The 24365-nt window shown below is 43.5% G+C and overlaps 1 protein-coding gene across 2 annotated transcripts in view; it reads left to right on the forward strand.

The window, feature by feature from the left end:
• The first annotated feature begins 2071 nt into the window (after positions 1 to 2071).
• KLHL6 (kelch like family member 6) overlaps positions 2072 to 24365 on the forward strand; it is a 95613-nt gene continuing 73319 nt past the window's right edge. For both annotated transcript variants that reach the window (XR_006207087.1, XM_042955001.1), the window contains exon 1: positions 2072 to 2404. Coding sequence is in view for 1 of the 2 variants with exons in the window: in XM_042955001.1 (XP_042810935.1) it covers positions 2112 to 2404 (293 nt within the window). In the remaining variant the exon portion in view is untranslated. The remainder of the gene's footprint in view (positions 2405 to 24365) is intronic.

Genomic DNA, 24365 nt, shown 5'->3' on the forward strand with positions numbered 1-24365 from the left:
CTTCCCTCTCCTCTCTGCTAACAGACCCTGATTTTGTTTGGCTATCAGGTATCTACTCCTTGATCTTGGGGAAAGGGGACTGGAGCCAGCAGATGAATCATGTTTGGTGCAAGCCAATCATGTTATTCCATTTGTATTTCCTAGAGTTAGATCTCAGGTAGTCTAGTGACCCAGGAGAAGCTTAATGGGGATTTTAGGAAATATTTTCTTTGTGGTAAAAAGAAAGAGATGAAGGAGAAGAGGACTTCCCTTCTTCCTGCTTTTGGACTGGTTAGTATTGTGGCAGCTATTATGTGATCATAAGGGGGCATCTCCGTCACACTGAGAATGTGACAGAGTGGGAAAATGGAAAAATTCTGTGTCATTGATGACATCACTGAGCTTCTGGATTAACCTGAGACTGCATACATTTGCCTTCTTATAGTATGAGACTTATATTGTTTAAACCACTTAAAATTTTTTTTCTAATGCTTATTTATTTTTGAGAGAGAGAGACAGAGAACAGGGGAGGTACAGAGAGAGAGGGAGACGAGGGTCCGAAGTGGGCTCTGCGCTGACAGCAGAGGGCCTGATGTGGGGCTCGAACTCACGAACTGTGAGATCATGACCTGAGCTGAAGTTGACCCTTAACCAACTGAGCCACCCAGGCACCCCTGTTTAAACCACTTTTGATGGACTATTCTGTTGTTGAAGCCAAAGCATCTTGATTGACAGAGCTCTGGATAAAGCACAAGTCTGGTGGGAGGGGAGATATGAAAGACCTTGACCTTAGGAATAAGTATCTATGGAAGAGAGGAAGAGCTGAGGCAGAACTGGGACCCGTGGAGGAGGCTCAGTCACCACTGACCAGGGCAGAGAATGGATTGGGACTCCCTGTTGATCAAGGGGACAGCCAGTGTTCCCCACTGCTAGAAAGTATAGTCAGACCAACACACTAGTGTTGTCTGTACATGAAAGCAGGAGCCAGACAACAGAGGCCACTTTGGTTAGGTATTGTGGACTGGTGCAACCATGGCAAGCAAGCCCTACCATTCCTTCTGTGGGAGATGCGGGGGTCAGGATCAACATGATATTACAGCTCTGGGTAGCCTGATGGTGGTGGAGGAAACAGGGGCTTTGAAGCCAAACAGATCTGGGTCCTGCCACTCACTTGGGCAGAGCTTCAGTTTCCTTCTCTGTAAAATGAGGACAATCATATCTGCCCCACTGGATTCTTATAAAGGTTAGAATACATTAGAGTGAATTAACTTCTCTAGTCTATAATATAGTGGGAGTTTATTAAAAGATGATTATTATCACTTAATAGAGACCTGCAGAGGTAATGAAGATGCTTCATGGTGTACCACTAGATGCATGGCCAATAGATGCTGAGTGAGATTAGGCCAATTTGAGACTTGCTAGGGTAATCTGGTGTTGACCTACTCTGATTAGTCTTCTAAGAGAGAAGACCCTGGGGATGGAGTTTCTGGAGATCATTTGTTCTCTGTCCACAAAGACATATCTGAAACAATAGACTTTCTTGGTAGGGGGGAACATTAACATTTGCAATGACATTGTTTTCCCCTGAGCAGGGAGGAAGACAAAGACAGAACATGTGCAATGCTGATATAAACAAGAATGCCAGCGATAAGTGGGTTTTCCAAAGTTCCCAAGGGACTGTGTGGGGGCTTATCATGGGGTCTCACACTCCTGAGAAGAGGGAGGGGGAAGAATGTAGAATGTTCCCTGCACATCCTATCATTGACAACTTGCATTATAAAAGCACCAGAGGTATGAATGTAATAACCAGAATCAGAAGCTTCCTGCTCACGGATATGAGGGGGAGATGGACCAAAATAGCTCACAGCACTAATAGCAGACTCTGGGAAGCCACCCCTTCTCCTCTGGAGCCCCTTTATACACACCTCTTCTAAGTAATTTCCAACCTTTTGTTGACTCACAAAAAGAAGAAGAATAGAAGTTACTAGCGTTTGTAGTAACAGGATGAGAAAGTACGAGACTTCCTGTTGTGTGTGTGTGACAGCTGGTGATAAGTGGAGGGCTCTGCACAGGAAATCCGCTCAACTTCTGCAATGTGACCTGCCTGAAACTTGGGCGCTCCTTCAGTCTGGATGTTTATGGCAGGACAGGGGGGCGCCTGGACCATGGGCGACGTGGTAGAGAAGAGTTTGGAAGGGCCGCTGGCACCTTCTACGGATGAGGCCTCCCAGAAAAGAGGAGACCTGGTAGAAATCTTAAATGGGGATAAGGTAAAATTCGATGACACGGGACTCTCCTTAATTCTGCAGAATGGCCTGGATACCCTCCGCGTGGAAAATGCTCTGACAGATGTCGTCTTGTGTGTGGACATTCAGGAATTCTCCTGCCACCGCGTGGTCCTTGCCGCGGCCAGCAACTATTTCAGGTCAGCATGCCTAGGATTGCAGTCAGATTGGGTGCAGGTTGTAAGGAAAATCGGTATTGATGTGATAGCCCAATCTAACTAGTTGACTGTTGTTGCAAGTACGTTTTGTGTATCTATTTAGGTTCATGTGTCTATTCCAGATACAAGAAAGGAAGCTATTAAGCCTTAGATTTTAGATTTGTTTAAGGTATATTAAAAGAGAGATTGGTGTCATTTGAAAGCAATGTTTATGTTTATGGTGAATCTTCTGTATATGTGTCATTGTTTCAGAGGATGGAAAATTACTGAAGTCATGGGGATTTTTTTCCCGCTTGGTCTGACTAGTGTGTTGGAAACATGATGTTGTCTTTCTTCACCAATGTTGTGGCCCCTCTTTTGGAGTTATCAAATGACTTGCTGAAAATTAGGGGCATCTGGTTATGCAGAGGGTGGATTGGAAAAGAACGTAGTAACAAAGGTGCTTTAGCAGGGAGAGGCTCCCAAATGTAACACACTCTGAGACCTGGGTTCCATCCCTCTCTTCCCTTCCTGACAGTGAGACTTGAGGCAAGTCACTTCATGCTCTGAGTTTCTGTTTTGTTATCTGTACATTGGGGATAATGATGATTACCTCTCTGGATTGTTGTGATAATTAAATATGAGAGGGAAAGGGTCTTACACAGTGCCTAGGGTATAGTGGATGCTCAGTATGTGTTTGTTGAAAATCTTCACTTCATTCTGTTTGGTTCAGCTTAGAATCATTTATTGTTTACCATGAGCAAATGCCTGGGATAGGAATGTGGGAAAATCAGGAACCAGTGAGGAGGGCTGGATCCAGAGATCTCCAGATCAATGTAGACATGGTGGGAAACAGTCCCAAAGAGAAATGGTGATGAAGAAGGTATCTGGGGAACTTGAAAAAGAAGTAGATTTAGAATTTCTTTTTTTTTTAAAGCTAATTTATTTATTTATTAATATTCATTTATTGTTGAGAGAGAGAGACAGAGTGCGAGTGGGGGAGAGACAGAAAGAGAAAGGGACACAGAATCCAAAGGCTCCAGGCTCCAAGCTGTCAGCACAGAACCCGACATGGGGCTCGAACCCACGAACTGAGAGATCATGACCTGAGCCAAAGTTGGTTGCTCAACCGACTGAGCCACCCAGGTGCCTCTAGAATTCCTTTTAATGAGATTCTTCTTAACTCTTGGTTCTGAGGAAATTAAAAACTATTTATCTATGTAAACATCATGAAAAGTATTTTATCTTTTTACTTTTTCTGAGATGCTTAGAGGGAAATTTTTACTTGGAATTCAGAGAGCAGTGTCAATGGATTGTTGTGGGATTGATTAGGTCCCCTATGTAAACAAGGCAAGGGGACACCTGGGTTTGTGGGAAGTAGCGCCAGCCATGTGCCAGACAGACATAGTATCTGATTTTATTTTTGCAGCACTGCGGTGAGGTGGCTGATGTCCCCTTTTACAGATGAGGAAATGGAAATCCAACATTACAAATGTAATCATTGCTGGAGTAGGGATTGGGCACATTCTAGAAATCCTTGTTTTTTGTTTTTTTTTTTAATTTTTTTTTTCAACGTTTTTTATTTATTTTTGGGACAGAGAGAGACAGAGCATGAACGGGGGAGGGGCAGAGAGAGAGGGAGACACAGAATCGGAAACAGGCTCCAGGCTCCGAGCCATCAGCCCAGAGCCCGACGCGGGGCTCGAACTCACGGACCGCGAGATCGTGACCTGGCTGAAGTCGGACGCTTAACCGACTGCGCCACCCAGGCGCCCCTAGAAATCCTTGTTTTTACTGTAATACAAATTGCCACTAAATTTGGAGCTCCATTCCAGAGGAAGTATATAACAGGTAACATGTAGGTACAGCCATAAAGTTGGGATGATACAGATAAACATTTCTCACCCCCCCGGTATTGGTTGTATCTTTCACATTGATCAACAACCACTTTCAGAAGTGAATGAAAGTCAACTTAGCTCAATGTACTTAGCACCCATTTTTAGATTTATTGATTCTCTTTTGAATCACTGGAAAATGGCAGTCATACAAATGTACGCCTGATTAGCAATTTAGTTAGTGGCTCAGCCTGCCTATGGAACAGGACCGCTGTCTGTGTGCTCTCAAGCACATCATGATTCCTCTGGTCCTTGGGTTTCTCATCCTAAATGGAAGGTGTTTAGGCCCAGGTCCTTCCCACCCTGCTGATGTAGGATACTTAGGGAAAGTGTGTACCAGCCCTCAAAGGTGGTGGTGGCCATGAGATGCTGGAGGCACCCACACAGTGTGCATGTGTGCCTATGGTTGAAGACTCTCTTCCAAAACTGCCTGGTCACGTAGGGAAATTCCTTCTTTTCTTCAGAGCAGCAACTTTTGATTCTTATCTTGGTATTTCCAGGATGACTTTCCTCCTATAGTGAACACAGTCTTGGAGACAGAATTCTTTTTTCCGGGATTGCTATTAACTGCTATTAATAATAACTTCTGTTGTTGAGCACTTAGTGAGAGTAAAGCTCTGTGCCACCTGTGTCCCATACACCATCCCACGGCAGCCCTGCGAGGTAGGGAATTTTATCCCCATTTACAGATGAGGAATGAAAGCCCGGAGTGTCTCGGTGAATAAAGTGACCAAGTGGGATTTGGACTTAGGACTGACATGAAGTCTGACATTGCCTCACCACCCGTTTTGCTTAGTTTCTAAGGTTTTGAAAGGGCTAGGGAGCCAAGTTCCTCTTATGCTCATACTTAGGAAGGGCAGAGAGCCTACTCTGTCTGAGAGGCTTCTGACACAGCCCTCTTTGCTTTGGAGGGCCTGGAAGCTGGCAATTAAATTTTGTACACTTTTTCTTTATTCATTGAGAACATAAATATTTTCCATGGAGTGACTAAACCACAGTTTATTTAACCAGTCCCCTGTTGACAGACATTTGGATCGTTTCTAATCTTTTTTTTTTTTTTTTAACATTTATTTTATTTTTGAGACAGAGAGAGACAGAGTGTGAGCGGGGGAGGGGCAGAGAGCGAGGGAGACACAGAATCAGAAGCAGGCTCCAGGCTCTGAGCCGTCAGCCCAGAGCCCGACGCGGGGCTCGAACTCACAGACAGTGAGATCGTGACCTGAGCTGAAGTCGGACGCTTAACCAACTGAGCCACCCAGGCGCCCCTTGTTTCTAATCTTTTGCCATACAACAATGTTGTAATGAATAACCTTATACATATGTCATTTTTATATGTGTGCAGGAATACCTGGGGGTGCATTTCTAGAAGAGGGTTTGCTGAGTTAAGCAGAAATGCATCTGCAGTTTAAGTGGATATATATGCCAGATCTGCCTTTATAGGGGTTCAGTCATTTTGAACTCCTGACAGGCTTGCCGAAAGAGGATGGCTTCCAACTTTGGGATTTTTCCCAGTATGACAGATGAGAAACAGTATCTCAGTTTTGTTTTAATTTGCATTTCTCTCATTTTGAATAAGCTCAAACGTCTTTTTGTATGTTTAAGGATTGTCTGTAGTTCTTTTCTGTGAACTGTCGCTTCACGGCCTTTCAAATTTTCACATATATATATATATATATATATATATATTAAATGTTTATTTATTTTGAGGGAGAGACAGCAAGAGACAGGGAGTGCATGTGTGAGCAGGTGACAGGTAGAGACAGGCGGAGAGAGAGAATCCCAAGCAGGCTCCATGCTCAGCACAGAGTCTGATGTGGGGCTTGAACTCATGAACCGTGAGATCATGTCCTGAGCTGAAATCAAGAAGTCTGTTGCTTAACCAAATGAACCACCCACATACGCCAAATTTTCAGATATATATTTTTTAAAATTAAAATTTATTTTTGTCAAAGTACTGCATGCAGATAGTTAACGAAGAGTCAAATAGTATTTAAAGACTTATAATGAAAAAACAAAAATTCCTCTTCACCTCTTCTACCCTTCAGTATTGTTCACCAAAAGTCACCATTTTTTATGTTTAGCTATTTCTTCTGGTATTATATTTATATTTCTTCAAAATATGCTTATGCTACTCTTTCTTGATTTCTCAACGTTAGACATCATTTACTGATTTCCTAGTATGTCTGATAAGGACTTAGCACTTACTCCTAGCTCCCTTACCATACACTGACCTTTACTACACTCTCTCAGTATAATGTTTTCACATTTTTCCTGGATAAGTTTGTATTAAGAATTTGCATGATGTTCATGAAAACATTTTTCTTGTTGAACCAAGTTGTGTGAAATGATTACATTTTGTTTCATGTAAAGCTTTTTGTCTTTCCTAAAGTTAATAATTCATTGTTTTTTCCATTTGCTTAGTTGTGGGACTATCTTTTGCTCACATCTTCTCACCATGATCTTTCATGTGGTCTAGTGCATCAAAGAATCTACCAGTTCCATTTTCCCCCAGAATCTTCCTCACTGACATCATTTTACACATGTTCTCTGGACCTGCTGCCCAGCTATTGTCTACCTGCATATATAACCATGGTGGCTATAAACAGGGACTATATTAGTAACTCAGACAATGTAGTTCCCTTTGGGGGCCTATTTAGAAGTCTTGAGTGGAATGAGGAAGTTGGGAAAATACATAGAGTTGAGGCTGAGAAAGTCGCAAGGGAGAATAAAGCTGAAAAAGTAGCTCGCGACATACATTAAATGTCAACAGCCAAATGTCAAGGTGTCTGAATATTATCCTAGCAGGAAAATCAAGGAAAGCATAATTTAATATTCATAGTAATTGTTTTTTAAAATGTTATAAAACTAGTAGTGTGTTTTAAAAGACCACTAAGGGGCGCCTGGGTGGCTCAGTCAGTTGAGCGTCCGACTTCGGCTCAGGTCATGATCTCCCAGTGTTTGAGTTCGAGCCCTGTGTCGGGCTCTGTGCTGGCAGCTCAGAGCCTGGAGCCTGCTTCCGATTCTGTGTCTCCCTCTCTCTCTAACCCTCCCCCGTTCATGCTCTGTCGCTCTCTGTCTCAAAAATAAATAAAAACATTTACAAAAAATTTAAAAAAAAAAAAAAAAAAGACCACTAAGAAAGCTGCCATTTGTGTTATGCCTTTGGACATGTCCCCAAATCAAAGTCTTTGGAACCGGTTGTGCATCCTACATGCTGAACCCACCTCCCATAGGATCTCCATCTAAACCAGTGGCTCTCGCCATTTTGGGGGGGCAGGGAACAAATCATTGCAGATATGGCACACTCCATAGGTGAGGCTGACCCCTGAGGGCAATCGTGTTGCGATTTCAGGGGTGGCTGAGGGAAGGAGTGGTGATGTAGGGAGGGATCATCAGGCTCCTCATAGTCCTACCAGATGACTGGCCTTCCCATATGAATAAAAGAGCTTCCAGGCTGAGGCTGAGTCGATAGCAAGCTCCTTTGTTGCTGCTGCTGCCCCAAATCTGCCTGGACCTTGGCTCCTGCTTGTACCTCAGTACCCTGGTCTTTGGGTCTGGTTCCCTGAGTCCATGATGAGGGGATTTTGACCACTGGCTACAAAAATCAAGCACAGGTCAGGAATGGGAATGGCATTCTGGGCCCAATCTATTAATATTATTATTATATATTAACTAATTACTGTATGGCAGCAAGTAGGGTGAGAGGCTACCCTTTTTTTCTTTTAATATTTTTTTATTTTTAAGAGAGAGACAGAGCATGAGCGGAGGAGGGTCAGAGAGAGAGGAAGACACAGAATCCAAAGCAGGCTCCAGGCTCCGAGCCGTCAGCACAGAGCCCGACACGGGGCTTGAACTCACGAACTGTGAGCTCGTGACCTGAGCCGAAGTCAGACGCTCAACCGACTGAGCCACCCAGGCGCCCTGAGAGGCTACTCTTAAACCATGTGTAGAGGTTATAATCCTTTGCTTTTTCTGCATAATGGTGTAAGGGGTCTACAAGGGAGCCGGCAAGCACAGGTGAGAGAGTAAGTGCTAAGGAAAACAAGAATGAGTTAAGGCCATCTGGGTCTGGATTAGAAATCTTGCTAATGGTGAAAGCATTGAGTATTGCTGTTGCCACAGTGGGTATGCCTGATCAAGTGAACTGGTGACTGTACTTCGAGCATTGGGTCCTGCATTTTATGCTTTTAGTCTTGTTCATTTAGTAGAATCAATGTGGTGGTTAATATTTAAGTACTATAGACCAGGACACCTGGATGGCTCAGTCAGTTGAGCATTCGACTTTGGCTCAGGTCATGATCTCTTGGTTTGTGGGGTCAAGCCCTGTGTCGGGCTCTGTGCTGTCAGCTCAGAGCCAGGAGCCTGCTTTGGATTCTGTGTCTCCCCCTCTCTCTGCTGCTCCCCTGCTCGCACTCTGACTTCTTCTGTCTCTCAAAAATAAGTAAGCATTAAAAAAATATTTAAGTACTATAGGTCTATAATTTCTTATCAGCAATTCTAAAATCCCCCAAGTGCTGATAAATGAGAAAGTTTTTAGAACTTATTTGGCAGACAAATTTGTGACTTGAGCTGCACATGTCTGATGGAGACATCTGTCCTGAACTGAGAAGAGGCTACTTGGAGTCTGTTTATTCCATTATGCATATATTCATTGCTGGAGTACTAGTGCTCTGGATATAGGAATGCTGGCGGTGCTATATAATATTCAAGATATGGTAATATTCAAACAATTCTGAATGTCAGAGCACATCTGACTGCAAGATTTTGGGGACAGGGGATTATGGGACTTTTCTGATAAAGTTTGTTTTCGTTTAGGTGTTATTATTCTACTTTGTTTCATATGAATATTTTACATACTTGTAAAATTAGTTTAGATACACTTTTGCATCTTGCTTTGCATCTTGTTTCATTATAATCTTTCCCCTATAGTTTTCATAACTCTTATTTATTTATTTAGCTACCATTTTTAATAGATGCATAATATGAAAATCATTCATTGTGAATATAGGTTACTTCTAATATTTTTGTTTTTATAAATGATGTGGTGATAAACATATTTGGAATAAGTATTTCTGCAGTTTGGGATCTGGAAAGGACAATATTTTTTGAGTATTTACTGCATGCCAGGAACTTTGCTGGATTTCCACAATATCAACAATTAGGTAACAACTAGTGGATAGCATTGTCTCCATTTCACCCTCCAGGGAACTCACTTTGATAGCAAGAATGGTTTCCCCATTGGGATCCAAACTGAGAGCAGACCTTTCTATCAGGCAGAAATGTGGCTGTTGGGACATTAACTGTGCAAGACTATTAACTTTCCCTCTCTACCATACACTAGTATAGTCTATGTAAGCTGTAGGTGAGGAGAAAGTGTAAAAGTTATTGCCTCCATGTGCACGTACACACACACACACACACACAGGCAGAACACTATGGGAACATTCAAGCCAATTTGCATCTGGGGGCTGAGCTGACAGATCCCCATAGCATTGAAGACTCAGCATGCCTTAGGGCACCAGTCTGGGTCAAAGGATTAAATAAGAAATAAGGAAGTAGGTCAGGATGTGAGGTGAAGAGACAGTATGCTTTGAAAGCATAGGGCCTCAAGGACCTGTAGGACATCATTGGGGCAGGAACCAGTAACTGCTTGGTATAATGGAAAGAACACCATCTTAGAACCTTGTCACTGGCATTTGAGTCTATACCCTGCCACTTACTGGCTGTGTAAATCTTGGAGAAATTGCTTGGCCTCTCTGAGGTTCAGTGCTGTTATACAACACAGTGAAGCTACTGATTTGTGTCTATCCATCCCAGTAAAGTTTGTGAAATACATGTAATAAAATAGATCATTTATGAATTTTTTTGCCTAAACATTTTATGCATGATAACAAGTCAGATTTCTTCATTCTAAGGAAGAGCAATCAACTGGATTTTTTGAAGATTTATGTAGGTAACTCACAGAATCCCTCAGAAGGCCAAACTCCGAAAACAGACAGGAGCCAGGGAGGCCAGGTCGTGGCCAGGACCACAGCTTAAAGCCACCCAGAACCCATCTGGGGAGAATTCCCCCGCTGTTGCAGGATCCTGGAGGCCAAGGCTAGCACAGCTCTGGCCACTGGCACTGTCTCCCTTGCAATTCCTGGAAACTGGAGGCTGCTGCTTCCACCAGAATTGGTTCTCCTCTGTCTCTGCTTCTTTGCATTTCCAGCTCCCAGTTCCTAGCCTGGGGTAAGTTTATCTAATTGGTCAAAGCTGAGTTACGCATGTTAATGCAATAGCTGTGACAGAAGTTGGGAAAGTGTGCCTTGGGCCTTTGCAGCTTCTGGATCAGGAAGTGCTTCTGCCACACACCACATCTCATTTAGAGGGAGAATTTGCCATACCTCGGGAGGGTTTCAGATGCTGGGCAACCAAAAACTGACAAGGATCCATTATATGCAGCTACTATGTGCCTGTCCTGCATTAGGTGCAGAGTAAGGGTTAAGGTATCATGAAAAATATACAGATATTAGAGAATTCCATGATTCCTGTCTCATAGGCATCAGAGATAATGATCCTGAGATCTTACAGGCAAGAGGACAATTATTTTGCACTTTTACTTCTCTTCTCCCTTCAGACTTTGAGTGGCTCTGGTATACATGTGAGACTGTGTGGCATGTAAGCATCATCCATCATGCATGGTCTAGAAACTGGCTGGGAATGTGAGCTATGGGAGGGTCCTTGACACCATTGCAATGGCTGACATTCGGCAGACACCTACTACATATTTGATATCCATAAAAACTTGACATTCCTCCTGAAGGTTCAGTCACTGATAGGCAGCATCCTGGTCAGAGCAGGAAGTCCTCACAGAGTTAGGAGGCTATTGCATAACTTTAAAAAAGGGAAGGATGATAAAGCGTGGTCATTATAGGAAAGATTTGAAGGATCAGTTAAAAATCCAGAATGCTTCAGAATGTTGTGGATTCAGCAGGTTACTCACATGACCATCTGGACACAAATGTGCTATGCCTACATAGAGACTCCTGCAGACCATTTTTTTTTTTTTTTTTTTTTTAGGATTGGAAGGTACTCGGCAGGAATTGCTGCCTCAAGGCAGAAGTGCATGTAGGTCCTTTGAATTTTTAATAAAATATCATCTCTGTCATCTCCACCCCTGGTGTCTAGGGCATGTGGGTCTTCTTTCACTCAAGACTAGAAAGTCCATTCTTCTCCTGTTTTGAATAATGCTGCATGGAGCTCTCAACTAAAACACAACACAAACACTCATCATTGACATCTTAAGTTCTGAACTTTACCCCTATGCCAAGTACACAGATATGTAACTGTCCATTCATGAAAATGCCTTTGCAGAGTAGATTCTAATATAGCAAACACTAAACAGTCCATGAGAAGAGCTGCCCATATGAAGAACATGTATGTTTTTGGTAAAACTGCCTTGGAGCTCACCATCCGTCACATTGCTCAATGTTCCTATATTAGTCAGTGTTCTTTTGATGGCAAGGAATAGAATCTGAGGTCAAATCAGCTTTGGCAAAAGAGGAAGGTATTTGGCCACATAGCCAATTCATAGGAAGGGCCGGGATGCAGCAGAGCTCAGGGAGAAGAGGAACCAGGGCCTTGAATGCAGTCAGGGTGCTTTCTTTCGACTCTCACTTGGCTTCTTTCTAAGGTGGGATTTCTCAGATGTACTTCTGCCACATGGTTGGGGGTCTGCTCCTTGGCAGCTCTAAGACTCGCTCCTTTTCAGTTGGTTCCAGAGAGAAACTGAGGGGCTGGCTTCAGTTTGAAAAGCCCCCAGGAAAGACTCTGTTCCATTCTCTTACCCAATCCTAGACCAATCGTTGTGTCCGGGAGGTGGGGCACAGTGATCAGCCCAGTTTAGTTTAGGAGTTCAAGGTTGGCCAAAAGCAGGGGCGGAGGGCAGGGCAAAGGAGGGGAGATTGGTAAAAACGTAAGAGCTTCTATTTGAACCACATGATTTGAGTAGGACTTGGGAGAGCATTTCCCAGAAAGGGAAGGCACTAGACAAAAGGAAAAATGAATGTACACTAAAGAGGGCTAATAAATGCTGGTTTACTTTCTTTTCTTAGCCAACTTATTGTACTTCTGCCTTTGCTTTGGCTGTCAGGAAGCTTATGCATTAGCTTTCCTTAGCCTAGGTTTCAGTGACATAGTCTCCTACTTTAATTACTTAGACCTTATTTTATTACTTTTTGTTGTTACTGTTTTGCATTTTATAATATCTCTGAGACTATAAGCCACCTTAAGTTATTTTGGAGAGGCTTTTTTTTTTTTTCTTTTTAAAGTAAGCTCTAGGCCCAGTGTGGGGTTTGAACCTATGACCCTGAGATCAAGAGTTGCATGCTCTACCAACAGCCAGCCAGGAGCCCCCGGAGAGGCCATTTTTGTATAAGTCTCCTTTGCTATGAAAAAAAATATCATTCAGGCAACCTACGTATCCTCTGCAAGCTGTAAGGGTAGTCATTCTGTTATTATGTTTAACTTTTGTGGAAAGCTTTAAGGCCACAGTAATTATAGGAGTGCTGATATTGTTATGACTTTAAAACACAATCAAACCAAAAGTTGCATTGTAGCTGTTTCTGAGGAGATATTCAAGGATCTATAAAAATTACCTGCTGGCAGGTATGCATATAATAATTCAGGTTCAGGGTCAAGTAAGAGCTTACTGATATTCAGGAGATCATGTGTCATGTAGAGTAAGCTCAGGTTTGTCTGGGGTAGATATCAAGGGAATTTTGGTGTTTGGGGAATTAAGGGAGGGGCAGATGCCCAGTGAATAATTCTTGGAATGTGGTGTTAGTGGACATAGCACTCAAGGTCAATTGAATGAATGACCCCACTCTCTACCATGCACTGAGTTTACAAAGATTAATGAGTTCTTGTTCCCTATTGACAACAAAATCACAGTCAGAGGAGAAAGATAGGCAAATCAGTGCTTCAGTATAGGGTAATAATATCAATGTTTCAGTATAGGTAATATGATGGAGTTCTGCTTACAGAAGGGGCATTAAGTCAGACCAGAGAAAAAAGGCAATCAGAGAGGGCTTCCTGGAAGAGTATAGGCCAATCTATGGTAGTTCCTTCTTCACCTTTGGCTTTAAAACTCCTCTCCACTCTCAGCTGGAGGATCTCTTATTTTTTTCCCCTCTCCCTCTGGATTTGTGTCATAAAAGCCCAAGGAACAGGCCTGGCAGTCCAGATTCCTCTGTGGCAGCTGGTGAAGGGAGAAGTCTGGAACACGTATGTGATCACTTTTGCCCTGTCATAATAGGGATAACTTTTATGCCTCAACATTTGAATACCTTGGGTGAGGATTAGGACCAGTGCCAGTTCACATGTTTCTAAGTGATCAGAACCAGGGAATGCTCAGAAAAATCTCTAAGCCTAGGCTGATCTTTGACTTTTGGTTAATGACATGGAGGTCATAAGGAGGCCAGGATGGGGTCCTGTGGGTTGGGATGGAAAATGTTTGGAAAGGGGTGTTGATAAGGAGCCTTTAGGGAAACAGCCTGGTCAGGATGTGGCAGTGGACAGTGAGCACAAATGCTGACCCTGCTCGTGGCCCAGTGGGAAGTGAGAATCAGAGCAGACCTCATTGAAGAGGGAAGTGGTGTTTTGTTAGGGGAAGCCAGGTTTCGTCTCTGGCAAGGAGATGGAAGATGTGCTAAAGCAAATTAAGGTGGAGAACAACCACCATGTTTTGTACTGTAACATCTCAAGTGGGAGGGCTTAGGGTAAATATCGTGGGCCCGGGTTACCAATTTGGAGAATCACTGGATAATACAGTTCTCTATACACACACTTCATTTCAGGTCACTGGGTCTTGGAGCTCGTTGTTATTTATTCGCATGGCAGTTAGAAGAGAAATGTAGATGTGGACAGTATGATGTAAAATAGGCAAATCCTCTTGGCCTTCAGGACCAGGTACAGGACTGCACTGCATGTGTAGTTTCCTTCTGTCCACTTACCTATCCATCCATCCATCCATCCATCCATCCATCCATCCATCCTACAAATATTAAATCTATACTGTGGGCCAGCAAATAAGAATTGAGAGAGAAATAAAATCTAGCCCTTGGCTTACAGAGTCTTATAAATCTAATAGAGGAGAAGACTCATTAAAAATAGGCTATATAGGGGCGCCTGGCTGGCTTAAACTCCAGGAGTTTTAAGTCATAGAACATACGACTCTTGATCTTGGGGTCATGAGTCAATCCCCACGTTGGGCCTAGATTTCACCTAAAAAAATAAGCTATATAGAGTGTACATAGAGAAGCCTGTCTGGCCCAAGGGTGTTGATGTAAACAGAGGCACACACCGGAAACTGCTAGTTGTTGGGCATAGCTGCTTCAGGGGATTCAGAAGGGGGTATTTAGACCAGACTCTGAGGGGTCTTGTATGGCAATATTGAGCGTACATCAACATTTCATTTTCTGGGCACTTTTAATACAATGTTCTTTAGCATTTGGGCCCATTTGTTATTCATTATTCATTTGTCTAATTGTGTCAGTCAGGACCGTGCACTGCAAATGGTAGCTACTCAGTTCAAACTGGGTTCAAGCATATCAACAAAAGAAGTTATTTGCTCACATTATTTAAAAGTTTAAGAGTATTGACTTTCGGTCTTGTTTGATCCTTGTGTTCAAATAATATCATCAGGACTGTTTCTCTCTTTGTCTCTTGTCTCTGCTTTCCTCTGTGTTGGTTACTCTCTCAGGGAGGATCTTCACAGATGGAGGCAAGAAAATATCCAGCTGCTCCAAACTTTTATTTCTCCCAGCTCAGCAGTTACAGCAGGAAGAGAACTTCTCTTTCCCAGGGGTTCCAGGGAAAGTTCTAGGATTCGCTTTGATTGGACTGGCTTCTTCCTATGCCCATCAGTGAACTGATCACTGTGGCATGGGAGACTAATGTGCCATGGACTGTGCTCACCCATGGTCTAGGATGTGGGACCAGCTCTATTCAAACCTTGCAGACTGAAATTGGAGGAAGGATAGTTTCCTATAGGAAAATCTGGGTACACCTACTAAAAAAATTAGGAATAATAAGAAAAATAAGGAAAAATAAGAACTGCTTATTATATCTTTGTAGTTGAATCATTGCTGAATCCTGGTCATAAGCATTTGCTATGACTGATACTCTATCCTGCTTGATGTAGCAGGACAGAACAAGCCCTTTCTGTCATAAATTTGGATGGGCTGAGTTACATGACACGCTGAGGCCTCAGCAATGGTCCAGTGGAGCTGGGAGGGACACTGGTGCTATAGAAACATGGCTGGAGTTCTGGTCCCCAAAGATGCCTGTGCAGTGTCCTTGAGGAGTGGTGAAATTGGGCAAAGAGCTTGGTAGGAGGTAGTTCTTTCAGGGCTTAATAATGTTTAGAGTCAGGTGGGGGGCAGCTCTGGGGTTCTAGCTCCTCTGTCAGTTTGGAGCAAAGACTTAGTCAGCAGCTGGGGGTTCGGGGAGCTGACTCCAGGCTCCAGATAGAGATAGCAGCATGTGGTTAGTCATGTCTCTTGGAGATGGCCATGAACCTTCAAATCCTTCTCTGAAGACTCCCCTCCAGGTGTGTGAGATTTACATGTGAACTGCGGGTAAGAACAGAGAATTGCACACTGTTTATTATTAATAGGGCTTGGGCACCACATCCTGTTTCGGAACTCCTAGCTCTAATGAACTGTGTTACTTGAATATAAGCTGCAGGGACCCCGTCTATACAGCTAATCTGGAGAAAGACTTACAAGGCCAGGATGAGGCCAGCTTCCATCTGAGCCTGCGTGCCTCACCCCCTACCCGTAGTTTGGGAGGCAGCTTTAGGCCTCATGGAATTCTAGGAGGGCTGAATCTCAGAAGGTGAAAGGGTGAATCTACAGAGAGGGAAGATTTTCAAGGGCATGTCTGCCCTAGCACCATAGCCAGTTATTTCTTTGACGTAGAACTGTGTGCAATCTCCTCCTTCTCAGGGTGAGCCATAGGGGCTTGTGTTGGGAAGTGAGGTGACCTCTTCATAGGGCATTGGTACTTGAACATTGGTTTGCCAAAGAATTATGGGTAGGGGTTAGGGGAGCCTAGTAAAATTCATATTTCCAGCCCCATTGCCAGGGATTTTGATTCAGTAGGTCTAGGGTGAGTGGGGTTCAGGATTCTGCATTCTTAACAGCCATCACAGGAATTCCAAATGCAAGTGGTCCAGGGAACATACTTTGAGACCCACTGGCTTTGAGGGTGGACTGTCTGCAGACCAGAAATGTGGGCAGGACTCCAGCGTTGGGACAGCGTCTATATCGTAAGGCTTAGGGAGCACCTTGAGGTCAGAAATGGGGCTGAGCCAAATGTTTATGTCCTTCCCTTGGTTAGGAAATGGCAGGTGAAAGGTTTTGGTGCCCTCAGCCTAGAGGAGCTGGGGGCCATCAGGAGTGTTGTCATCCCATGCTAGGTCACCCTTGCATGTGCTCACTCCCTGCTTTTTTGCAGTGGAGACCCCTTTGACTGTGCACATTGGGTTTATATCCAAATAATCTTTTCTTAATAATACTATTCATTGAGCAGCACATGATTACTAATTAAATTTTTTTAACCAATTATATAGACATTAACATTTATTTATATATATATATATATATATATTTTTTTTTTTTTGAGAGACAAAATGTGTGTGCAGGGGAGGGGCAAAGGGAGAGGAAGAGAGAGAATCTTAAGCAGGCTCCATGCCCAGCTCAGAACCTGACACAGGGCTTGATCTCATGACTGTGAAATCATGGCCTGAGCTAAAATCAAGAGCCAGATGCTTAGCTGACTGGGCCACCCAGGTGCCTCAACATTCATATTCTTAAATAGAATTTACTCAGTTAGTTAACCAATATTAGAGCTATTCAACACAGAGTATGTCACTAATGCAGAGGAGTTAGTTCCTGGTATAAATGAGGTGGTGAGGGGATTAGAGGAAGAACAGAACAGGGGCAGCATGGGTGGACCTAGCCTAGGAATGAAATAGTGGGGATGGTGGGTGTTGGTCTGTAATTGGGTTTAGAGGTACAGGAGGGAGGAGGTGGGTGTGGAGGCTCAGGGAAGGGGTAAGCCATAGTAATGTTGGGCTAGGTGAAAGATTATGAATTGGTAACATTTAGGAATGGCAGAGGTCTAGGTGGAATGTTCCGGTGTGGCTGTGTCCTTTCCAAGCTCCAGGCCCTGGACTTGGGGGTGTGATTGGAGTTCTCTGTGGAGGTGGAGGGCTTATGAGGCAGGCCTCCTCAGCCTCAGTCTCCCAAGTGTGTTTGGTAATTTTGGAGATGCTGATTCTTGTCAAAGCCAAACACACAGGGGTTAGGAAGGGCATGTCATTTGTTCATTCATTCATTTTCTCCCCAAATATTTACTGAGTCCCTACTAGGCTCCAGGCACCATTCTAGCCCCAGGGATACAGTGGTGATTACAACGCATGCCCTCACTCAGCTCCCGTAGTGGGAACACAATTGTTAAACTAGTTAATTTCAGGTTGTGACAGGTTGTAAAGAAAAATAAAGGAGGTGAAGATGTTAGGGGGTGACTGTATTGGGGGCAGCATCAGAGAGGGGCTCTCTGAGGAGACTTCTGAGCAGAGACCTGAATGAAGTGAGGATTAAGGCCAGCAGAACTCAGAAAAGAGTGTGGTCCAGGCTGTGTTTGGGGCCATGCCCTGACTTCATTCCAGAAGACTCTTAGGCCCATGGAAGTTTTCATGGCTATTGTGGGAGACGAGCTCACTTGCCCAGCCTCTATTTTGGGATTGGCACTGACTCACTGCTGAGTATTGGGCAACTGGCTCCCAGCTTGAGACTATTTCTACTGTAAAATGAGGATCTTAATAGCTACCTCTGTTTTACTAGAATCTCATGAGAATTGGTCAGTGTCTGTCTAGAAAGTATTTTTTATTACAAAAAATTGTATTTATCTTGAGTATAAGCTAAGGAGTAAATGGTTAGCAACTAACTCAGTTTTGTTTTTAGAGAGCAAAACTTAGTCCAGTTCACTTAGTGCTCTCACTCAGTTGACCCCCCAATGGCCCCCAATATGGCCTTGAACTTCTGCTGATTTTCTTGGTTTCAGCTCACTGTTCAGCTCTAGAATAAGAGTCCAAAACTAGATTATGATCTCCATTCTATTGCTGACAACCTGTATGGCCTTGGGCAATTCCCTTAACTTCTACTTCTATAGTCTTATCACCTATAAAATGGGTATAATAATCAAGGAAGATAAGGCTGTTTGTCCTACAAAGTGCTATAAACATAAACATAAGAGATAACTGTTATTAAAGTGGATATCTAAGGGTGACCCACCTTATATAGGTTATATACTGTTTATGGGGTCCCAACTTTGCCTCAGTGTTTCAATGGACTGCTCAAGAGAGCAGGAGGAGGCCTGGGAGTTTGGTCTTTAAGAAATATGTAGTTCTCTCGTAGTTTCACCTTGTCTGTATTCAGTATGATTGTGTCCCAGGAGAGTGTATTTAAGTGACAGAAAATCAGTGACAAAGTCTCAGAAGAGAGCAGAGAAATGCTGGGATTTGGGGAGCCAAAGCAGGCAAAAAGAGCTTTAGAGAGAGGACTCTGTCTTTAGAGCACTTCCTTTCTCCTACTGTGTGACAGGCACCATGCTAATGTCTCTGGACCAGTCTGTGTGTAGCCCTAGCCTGACTCTATTCTGGAGGGGTTGTGGACAGCAGTGCAGTGACTCTGACACCCACTTACCTGATGATATGCACCAGGCTGAATGCTGGCAAGTCAAGGGTTGCAAGACAGAGTGTGATGGGTCTGCCTACTCCAAGTATCTACCGTCAGCCTGACAAGATTCCTCTGGTCTGGTCCCAAATGCCTTCCCTTAGTAAGTGCTGGGTATTGTGCTAATACCTTGTTTATATTATCTCACTCATTCTTCTCAACAACTCACTGGGGTGAGTTTTTGCTCACTAGTACAAAGTCATGTAGTGAGTTTGTATTAGAGCCTAGACTAGACCACAGCCCCCTTTGCCTTCCAACAGCCAGCACTGCAGGCTCTTCCTACTCCTAGGAAGAGCCCCTTTGTGCACACCCATTCACATACACAGAAAGCCAGAAGTGCCTGAGAATTTTCCTGCTCCTGGGGTGGCCCCTAGCTAAGACTGTCAGGAGGTGCTGGAGTATCAGACCAGCTCCTTCGCCACTTGCTGAGACGGCTCTGGAGTATATATTCTCCAGCAGTCCCCTGCAGGGTTAGGCTGAAGTTACTTTCTATCCAACTTTTGTCTTGCTTGGCCTCCTCCCTTCCCCTGTCCTGCTCCTCCTATATCCCAAACACGTCACTAGCTTACAAGGGTCAGCTTCTGGGCAATCAAGATACCCATCTTGATTGGGCTGAGCTGGAGCAGGATGTTATTCAGTCACTGATTACAAGAAAGAATTCGGAAGCTGTGTCTAGCAGTGACAGCCTGATCAAGAGTCCAGATGATCCCAGAGATCCCAATAATTGTGTCATACACAGAGACTTCAAAAGAACCCCTCAAAGTGGAAGGCATTGAATTAGGGAATTTATATTCCTATCTTATTTAATATTAAAACATCTATTAGACTTTTCCAGTTTTCATTGGCATGTTTGAGATCATACAGATTCAACAAAGTTCACCTTTTACTAATCTTAAAATCACATTGTACGTGAGGTAGCATTTCTCAATTGTACTTCGGTGGGACTCTGTTGATATGTTGCCTCAGTTATGTGAAGCTTTGTTTGACCCCATCATCACTGCCCACCGTCTCTTGCTAAACGTCCTGTTTTCTGTGTATTGATCTACATGACATTTATGTGGGTGACATTTTTAAAAAAAATTTTTAAATGTTTATTTTTGAGACAGAGAGAGAGCATGAGCAGGGGAGGGGCAGAGAGAGAGGGAGGCACAGAAGCTGAAGCAGGCTCCAGGCTCTGAGCTGTCAGCACAGAGTCCGACGCAGGGCTCGAACTCACAAACTGTGAGATCGTGACCTGAGCCGAAGTCAGACGCTTAACTGACTGAGCCACCCAGGTGCCCCTTATGTGGGTGACATTTACTTCACCCCCTGAGATGATTGCAGATCTGGGTGATACTCTGGAGCAGTGCTATCTAATAGAGTAGCCACTAGCCACATGCAGCTATTCAGCATTTGAGTTATGACTGGTCTGAATTGAGATGTGCTTTTAAGTATAAAATGTCTGTGAGGGATTTTGTAGTCTCTGTGGGAATAAGGATGTAAGTTATCTCATTAATAACTCATTAAAAATATTTATTACATGTTGAAACAACATTTGAGGGGTATTGGGCTAAATAAAAGATATTAAAATTAATTTTATCTCCTTTTACTTTTTAAAAACATGGTTAGTAGAAAATTTGAAATTACACATTTGGCTTACATTATATTTCTATGGGCAGTGCTGCTCTAGGGACTCAAAGAAAGGGAGGTTTAGCAAGTAAAGTTGTCCAAATCCTGGACAGGCTGTTCTGGGAAGAAATTGTGTGGATGTTGTGATGGCAGGGTTTTTTATGTGATCAGGAGGCAGCAAGGTGAGTCCTGTGTGACACCACTTTAAAAGGCATGTGGTTCTGCAGATGACCATTCATCTCTGGCTAGGAGGATTTATGACTGACAAAAAAGGCTTTTAAATCAGTCATCTGCCCACATGACATCACTGCCTTTCTGCTTCCAAGTACTTTGCAGAATTCACATTTGCTGTTTCTTTCTTGCTGTCATATTCTTGAGGGAAAAGAGGCCAGTTGAAGGAAGAGAAGAGGAGGAGGGAGGGTGGGAGGATTACTGTTGATTAGAACAGGGATGGGGGTGGGGGGTAGGGGGGGTAGGGCACTAGGAGACCTTAGGGAGAAGATCTCATTGGCTAACACAAAAGGTTCAAAAAGTCAGCTAGTCAAGTGATTCCTCTCTTTTTCTCAGTCTCTTTCTTTCTGGAGACTTTTGATTTTTGAGGTTTATGATTGTTCCTGGGAAACCAGAAGCAGGTACCTTTATTTTGCAGATTAGGAAATGGGGAAAATAAACTGATGGGGGATTCCCAGACAGAAATAGGAGGTGTGGAAAAGGGAGGAGGAGCAGGATTTAGGGATCAAATTCCCTCTGTGTTGGTATGGAAGTCCCACTTTGGGGAAGTGGATTCTATCATCAGGGCCCTACACTGGGACTTTCCCATTTCAGTGACTTACTTGGCTGGGAGATAATGATTCTCTAAGGCTCCTGTTCATGTGTCTAAAGCTCAGGAGGTTCAGTCACTTAGCAGCATGGTGACTGCCTCAAGTAGTACAGTTTCTGGGACAAGGCTTTGGCACTGTCACAAGCCTCCCGGCTCTGTTTGGGTGCAATTAATGCTTTACTCCAAATGCATCCATCACCAGCAAACTAAAGTGAGAACACACCTGTTAAAAATGTTCTTTTTGGGGCACCTGGGTGGCTCAGTCAATTAAGTGTCTGGCTCTTGGTTTTGGTTCAGGTCATGATCTCATGGTTCATGGGATCATGCCCCGAGTTGGGCTCTGCGATGATGGCGTGCAGAGCCTGCTTGGGATTCTCTCTCTCTCTCTCTCTCTCTCTACCCTTCCCCTGCTTGTTCTCTCTCTCTCTCTCTCAAATAAATAAACTTTAAAAAAAAAGTTCTTTTTGAGTCCTGCCTCTGTTCATAAACCTTCAGTGGCTCACCATTGCCCACTGAATAAAAAACCTAACTCCTTAGCCTGCCTCTAGTACCTTCCACAGTCAGGACCCAGGTTATCTGTTTGGGCTGATCTCTCCCCACCCTCTCTCATCACCCCTGGGCTCCAGCCAAACCATGTGCTTGCTAGATCCTCTGCCTGTCCCACACTCTTGCATCTACTTACCATGTTTACTACCTGGATGTCCTATCCACAGTTGTCACATAGCAACCTTTTCCTTCTCCATGAGAAGCTACCTCTTGCCTCCACAGCACTTTACAAGTCTTTTTGACCCTTGTAGACTATTATTTGTACAGATGTGTCCCTGCTAGATTCTGAACAACTAGGGACTAGGGGAGAGACAGCCTGTATTAGTCAGCCTGGACTTCCATAAAAAAATTGCCATGGACTAGGTGTCTTCAACAATAGAAAATTATTTTCTCACAATTATAGAGTCTGAAAGTCCAAGATAAGAGTGTCAGTACGGTCGGTTTCTGGTGAAGACTGGCTTATAGACAGACACTGTATGCTTACACGGCAGAGAGAGAGAGAGAGTTTTGATGTTTCTTCCTCTTCTTTTTTTTTTTTTTTTTTTCAACGTTTTTTATTTATTTTTGGGACAGAGAGAGACAGAGCATGAACGGGGGAGGGGCAGAGAGAGAGGGAGACACAGAATCGGAAACAGGCTCCAGGCTCAGAGCCATCAGCCCAGAGCCTGACGCGGGGCTCAAACTCACGGACCGCGAGATCGTGACCTGGCTGAAGTCGGACGCTTAACCGACTGCGCCACCCAGGCGCCCCTCTTCCTCTTCTTTTAAGGACACAAATCCTATTGGATTATGACTTCACCTAACCTTAATTACCTCCTAAAAGCGCTATCTATGTTGGTGGGTTAGGACTGCAATATATGAATTTTAGGGGGACTCAGTTAAGTCCAGAGACTGCCTGATATTTAAATCCCTTCCAGCTTTAGCCCAGTATTCTATGCTGAGAGGGTGCTCAGTAAATGTATGGCATATTGAAAGAAATTTAATTCCATTGCCTCCAAGTAATTGTTTTTATAAGCTGTGCTGTTCAAGCCTGTGAGACTGCTGGGGTCCCACAGCTCCTGGGAGGGCAAGAGGGAGTTAACAGGTTTTTGTGGGAATCAGACTGAAGGAATTGTGTCAGCTATAGCTATTAAGGATCAGCCTCGTGAATATACTGTCTCTGGTGGGAATGTTGCAAGGTTGCTGTCCATTCATAAGGGAAGTTCCATATAGTTTTTGTGCTGAGAACAATAGTAATTCTCTGAGCATTTGGACTTGTTATATATAAAATTGTGTGATTGTGCACTCAGATATCACCTCACGCCAGTCAGAGTGGCCAAAATGAACAAATCAGGAGACTATAGATGCTGGCGAGGATGTGGAGAAACGGGAACCCTCTTGCACTGTTGGTGGGAATGCACACTGGTGCAGCCACTCTGGAAAACATTGTGGAGGTTCCTCAAAAAATTAAAAATAGACCTACCCTATGACCCAGCAATAGCACTGCTAGGAATTTACCCAAGGGATACAGGAGTACTGATGTTTGGGGCACTTGTACCCCAATGTTTATAGCAGCACTCTCAACAATAGCCAAATTATGGAAAGAGCCTAAATGTCCATCAACTGATGAATGGATAAAGAAATTGTGGTTTATATACACAATGGAGTACTATGTGGCAATGAGAAAGAATGAAATATGGCCCTTTGTAGCAACATGGATGGAACTGGAGAGTGTTATGCTAAGTGAAATAAGCCATACAGAGAAAGACAGATACCATATGGTTTCACTCTTATGTGGATCTTGAGAAACTTAACAGAAACCCATGGGGGAGGGGAAGAAAAAAAAAAGAGGTTAGAGTGGAAGAGAGCCAAAGCATAAGAGACTCTTAAAAACTGGGAACAAACTGAGGGTTGGTGAGGGGGTGGGAGGGAGGGGAGGGTGGGGGATGGGTACTGAGGAGGGCACCTTTTGGGATGAGCACTGGGTGTTGTATGGAAACCAATTTGACAATAAACTTCATATATTGAAAAAAAAAAATTGTGTGATTGTGTAACTGACCAGATGGTCTCTCTTTTGCATTGGTCAAATGGGAGACCCACCTGTAGTGACAGTTCAGTGGCACTCCTAGCCTCATTCATAGACTATCTTCATGTCTCCACTCACATATTTAATCATCTTTACCCTGCTTATCATTTATGCAATCATTATATTTTAGATATCTTTTAAGTTTTCAAAACTCCAGAAACACAGTAGGACTTCAGTGCATTTTAAAAATAAATAAAATTACTCATACTTTTCTTGAGAGGAATTGATAATTCAAATATCAATGTCC

Source organism: Panthera leo, chromosome C2 (genome assembly GCF_018350215.1).
Source record: "Panthera leo isolate Ple1 chromosome C2, P.leo_Ple1_pat1.1, whole genome shotgun sequence".
Lineage (NCBI taxonomy): Eukaryota > Metazoa > Chordata > Mammalia > Carnivora > Felidae > Panthera > Panthera leo.